General features: G+C 31.8%; 1 protein-coding gene across 1 annotated transcript; it reads left to right on the forward strand.

Annotated features, from left to right (window-relative positions):
• The first annotated feature begins 1,288 nt into the window (after positions 1–1,288).
• LOC105201022 (vesicle-associated membrane protein 7) lies at positions 1,289–3,789 on the forward strand. The gene is made up of 6 exons (XM_011168856.3): positions 1,289–1,569; positions 2,058–2,269; positions 2,695–2,832; positions 2,914–3,072; positions 3,155–3,247; positions 3,322–3,789. Exons 2-6 carry the CDS (start codon positions 2,066–2,068, stop codon positions 3,388–3,390), a joined length of 663 nt encoding a protein of 220 aa, XP_011167158.1. The 5' UTR covers positions 1,289–1,569; positions 2,058–2,065; the 3' UTR covers positions 3,391–3,789.
• Positions 3,790–5,761: the final 1,972 nt, after the last annotated feature.

A 5,761-nucleotide genomic window follows, 5' to 3' on the forward strand; every position in this document is an offset into this window, starting at 1 on the left:
GCCTAACGCTCCGGATTTTCAGGAGTCGAAAGTGATAAAAGCGGCCTTGATCAAACTCTGATAAAATTTATTTGCGGTTAATTAATCAAGCAGTCATCATTAGAGTTGGCTAGTATAACACAAATTCAAAAATTAAAAGTTGAATAATGAATTTTAAAAGTTAACAACTTTTAATTTAGTTAATTTCAAATAATCCAATTTTTATTTTTAACTGCACATTTTTAAAATACAAACTTTGTTGCATTAATTTTTTTTCTAAGTTAAAAATTCATCTATGTAACAGAAAAATGAAGGAAAAAAATATATTTCTACATAACACAAATTTCATTTACAAATAAAATATTAAAAATTTGTTTGATGGTCTATGTTATAATTATTTTGAATAATCAAACTTTAAAAAATTACAAATTTTTAATTTAATATGAATAATATGAATTTTAAAATTAACTTCTAATGTAACTTACTACATTAATTTAATTTTAACATAATTTTTAATCGAGTTAGTTTTGGTTCGTGTTACCTTTAACGTAATTAAATTAATTTTGTAAGTTATTAACTTAATCTTATAATTAACATATGCATATATATGAAAAATTCTGAAAAAACTTTTTAGCAGGGTAATTCAAAAGATATATTAACTCATTCAACCCTGATTATTATGTTACCGCGAATTACCGACATTTACAGTGCACTAGATATCTTCGAATTGATGTTACAGAATCACAAAAATTTTTTTTAGAATTAAAATACGCGTAAAAAGAAAGTGCGCTAAAGTCAATTTTACAAGAAAATCGAACAAAAATTTATAAATCATTAAAAATTCACTCGTATAGCCGTTACCTGAGGTTAACTTTACCTTAATACAGAAGTTGTGTAGCTCGTACGTACAAAATGATAGTAGAGTGCACTTCAGAAAACATGCACGAATAACACTAACCGCGTGAAATTACAATTAAACCTAACAAAAAAAGATATCCTAATGTGCTTTTACCATATGTATATTTCGGTCAGCAAAGCTAAATTGTTATAAAACAGAGCAATATGGTCTTTAACAGTAGTTGATAAGACTTTTCGCAGATGGCAAAATAATCAAAAAACAAAGACAGATCTATGCGATGGACAAAGAGCGATAGCCTGATCTTGCTCAAAAAATAATCTGCAGTGATCTGTAGGACCGACATCGAGAAAGTTCTTCTATTACTTTAGCGTCCTCTTAATAATATCTCGTCTTCATATTTAATACCGTTCTCGTTTAAAATTTCCCGCCTTGCAATGGGCGCATGATCAAGCAGAAACGAACGTCAGATGCCCCACTACTCAACCATCGATGAACTGTCACCCATGCTTACTCACCAACGATTTCACAGAAATGTAATTATTTTACAGTCGCGAGGAGTGTTCCGCGAGAGTGTTTTGACCGAACTTTCCGAAGAGAACCGAGTGATTGTTCGATTGATTATTGCTCCTGAGTAGACGGAAACTCGCGCGATATTAGGGCTACATCGTTGGAGGCGTAAACAGAAAAGTGCGCAGCTGTTTCATCAATTAAACGCTTTGTTTTGTATCGAGGTAGGTCAAACACACTGGATCATCGATAATCCCGTCGTTGAAAAAAAATATTTCAGTTGTATCTCCACGTTTAAATTTCAAAGTCCGGATAGTTAGGAAGATCCCGGAAGCTCAATTTTGTTATGTCTTGAAGCTGTTAGAGGTTAAAATTGAGAATGCACGCAAAGTATTATTTGTGTGTGGAAATTACTATTCAGACGTCACTACTAATTTGTGTCATTACCGATTTAACGAGCCTTTAACGAGCGACTTTCAATGCTTAAAAACGAATCATTTGTTTGCGACATAGCAGTCTGGTGCTTTCAGTTGCGATATGATAAGCAAATCCCACTGGGAGAATAATATCATTTACCGTGTTGTGGTCCATGATTAAAGAAAAATTAATATTGGAAGAGTTAATAGCAAAATAGAGAACAAAAGAAAAGATATTTGACTTATGTGCTACCTACTTACTCATTTAATGAGATATATGTATCTTTCTGTTACAGAGACCAATATGCCAATTTTATATAGTGTGGTGGCCCGTGGAACAATTATATTAGCAAAACATGCGGCATGTGTAGGAAACTTTGAAGAGGTCACAGCGAAGATCTTGGCAAAAATACCACCAGACAATGACAAACTTACATACTCTCAAGGGCCTTATCTCTTTCATTACATCTGCGAGGATCGCCTTATTTACATGTGCATCACCGATGATGTATGTATTAAGCATAAAGACATTAAGATATTAAACATATAACAATTAAATATATCAAATTAATCCTGGTTACTGGAATGAAATGTTTACTGTGAATTTTCACTCAAGTGTTAAATAAAATTTAGCAATTATTATTATTAAAACTTTTTGGCAGTTAATATAACATGTTATGATAACATTTAATCAGATTTTTGTTACATTAAAATAATGTTAATTTAATTCTAATACTTTGTAACATATGAAAAAAGATTCATATAAAATATTTGTCATAAACAAGTTCAAAAAGGGATATTTAATTATGTAGGTAAATTTCTATCCAGAGTAATGTTAATGTAAGAAAACAATGAGTAGCATTCCATGATTAAATTGAATAAATTAATAAAATAGTTTTAATAAATTAAATATACAATGAAATTTTATTTCAGGATTTTCAAAGATCTAGAGCATTTTTGTATCTCAATGAAATTAAGAGAAGATTTTTGGCTGTTTATGGACCAGGTGCTCAAACTGCCCTAGCCTATGCTATGAACACGGAATTCGGCCATGTTTTGGCCAACGAAATGGTAATGTTAAAAATAATTGTTTATTCTGAAACATTGTTTATTCTGAAACATCTCATTATATCTTATGTTTATCCTTTTTAGAAGCATTACAGCGAATCTAAAGATCTTGATAGATTGTCCAAGGTTCATGGCGAGCTCGACGAGCTTAAGGATATTATGGTAAAAAATATTGACAATATAGCGATGCGCGGTGAAAGGTTGGAACTGCTTGTAAATAAAACGGAGAACTTGTCTGCCAATGTATGTAAAAGCACGCTCGTAATTAACCGTTATTAATTGTTAATCATTGAATGTTACAATAAGATTCAATTTTTTGTTTTAGTCCGTGACGTTCAGGAAGACTAGTAGAAACCTAGCACGCTCCTTATTTTGGAAGAATGTTAAAATTTATGTCATTGTCGGCGCAATTTTAATCGTAAGTTGAACATTGCGATTGACCTGAGATTGACCTCGGATCTAATTTTTACGTAATCTTTTTTTTTGTCGCAGGTTGTAGTATATGTGATTGTCTCTATAACATGTGGCGGCCTGGCTTGGCAAAAATGTGTGGGAAATTAATGTACATGTGTGTACGACAGTGTTTGAATGCCGATAAAATGTCTACACAGATGGGAGAGAAGTGCGCGGAAATCTAGTATGAGACTGATCAAATCTATTATCCGCAGTTACACTATTTACAAATTTATTGTTACATTTTAGTTTAAATAATATGATAAAAACATTGTACCAAGCACGTATACATATATACATACACACCCATATATGTCAGCAACGTTTATCCATAATGCTTATATTATAATTATTTTACAAGAATCATAACACTTACAATTTATACTCTATCGACAAAAGGCATACATATATGTGTGTATAAAATTTTATTTTTTACACCGAAATATGCACAATATCTTATTTTACGAAAAGGCAAGAATAAAAACGTTTTCTTGTTCAAATCCTACAGTTTGTTCCACAAGAGCGTATGATTTCACGCATTTCATGTTAATAGATGGCATACTGATGTTAAATTCGGTTTTTCCGATTCGGAAGAATGCTTTAAGATTATATGGGTAGTGTGCACACATTCAAAAGGACCGAAAATAGTATGCAGCTATCGGCCGCTACATGAAAAAATCAGAGGGATTTGTTAGGAAGTGGCTGAAACATTATAACGAAACAAAGTGTTAACGACTTATCGGAACGTGGCATTCAGTGCTCAACGACGAAAAAACTATCATAAAAATATTTGAGAAGAATCCTGAGTGTTTATTACAGCGAGCGAGAAACTTTATTGAAAAAGGGTGTAGAAGTGAGCCTTAATTATCCTATTAGATGACGATTGCTTGAATCCACAAAATGTAAATCTTTTTTGTGCGAAAAACACGGCAAAAAACGGCTGGAGTAGGCAAAGGCTAATATTGACCGTGATGTTGCCAATGTAATTTTCATCAATGAATTATCTTTTTGGCTCTAGATTCCCAAAATGCGTGATCGACTCGTCACAATCCTCTTATTCAACGTACAATAAAACACCCAGTAAAAGTACACGTGTGGGAATGCTTCTGTAAACAAGGATTTGGTACTTTACATCTTTTCATGGACAATCTGAATGCACGGAAAACAAACATGAATTATCATAATTGTTTATTGAAGTCTGCTCAAAGATGGTTTAGCTCAAATAATAGTTCATGGGTGCTTCAAAACGACAACAACCCAAAACCGAAGTCATACGTGTATGGAATGGAAAACTGAAAATGGCATCACTACATTGGATTGGCCTTCCTAGTCGCCTGATGCTAATCCCATCGGAAATGTGTAGGCAGCCATGAAGGTCAAACTCAGGGAAAAAAATGTTTTTAATTCAAAGCAGCTTGTTCGTCATATACGGGAAATTTAGAGATTTTTTTCTGAGAACAATGGCTAAAAATCTCGTGGAAAGCATGCCCCGATGCTGCCAAGCCATACTCGATAATGAAGAAGATTGGACAACTTACTAAGTAAACGCATTTTACTTTATTGAATTTATTAATAGATCTGAATCAAATTTTTAACAATTCTCTGCTTTTTTATTAGAAACAACCCATACGCTCTTGTAGAACAGACTATACATGTTTTTATAATACTTTATACCTTATCACTAATTATAAACTGAACATATTATATTTTACAATAAGTAACAATTGAATCTATGGTATACCATGTTTTGTATATAAAATAATTAAAGACTAGATTGACTTGTATACGGTTATAGGAGGATATTGGCACTGGAATAATATTCTTTGTGATTTTATTTAGAATTTTTAATTTTTTTGAACTGTGTACAGTTATTTTCAACTTCAAACACAATTTTTACAAGTTAATTTTATATTAATGACATTAACGTAGCATCTTTTAAGACCTTCCCTCTTTGGAGAAAGTAAAAAAATCCGTTATGAAAAATATTACCTTGGCCTGGATTTGAACCTAGATTTCCCTGCAATTTATTCCAAATGTTCACTTTCTGTGGAGTGGAAAATCTTAAAGGATACTATGTTAGCATCAGTAATATAAAATAGACTTGTCAGTTTAATTCTGTGATATTACTTATTCTGATTCAATCTAAGAGCTGTGTTTGAAATGGCACACAGTTTAAAAGAATAAAATTTGTATGTAATATTATTTCAGGCGCGAAAATCCTGCTATGACCATATATATACATAGTCCTATCTCATCTTTGATTGAATATATTTTATTTTAAGCTATGTAAAAGCATGTATGAGACATAATTGTATCCTAAGTGAATATATCATGTTTCTATACAAAATGAGATATAATTTTTTCTAATTATCCTTACACCAGGAATATTTACAAAGAAAAGAAAGAAACGGATATCAATGAAGATAAATCTGGTCTCCGTTCCAAGATTCCAATTTCCTCTGGAAAATCGACGCGGTAT

Source organism: Solenopsis invicta, chromosome 3 (assembly GCF_016802725.1).
Source record: "Solenopsis invicta isolate M01_SB chromosome 3, UNIL_Sinv_3.0, whole genome shotgun sequence".
NCBI classification, from domain to species: Eukaryota; Metazoa; Arthropoda; class Insecta; order Hymenoptera; family Formicidae; genus Solenopsis; species Solenopsis invicta.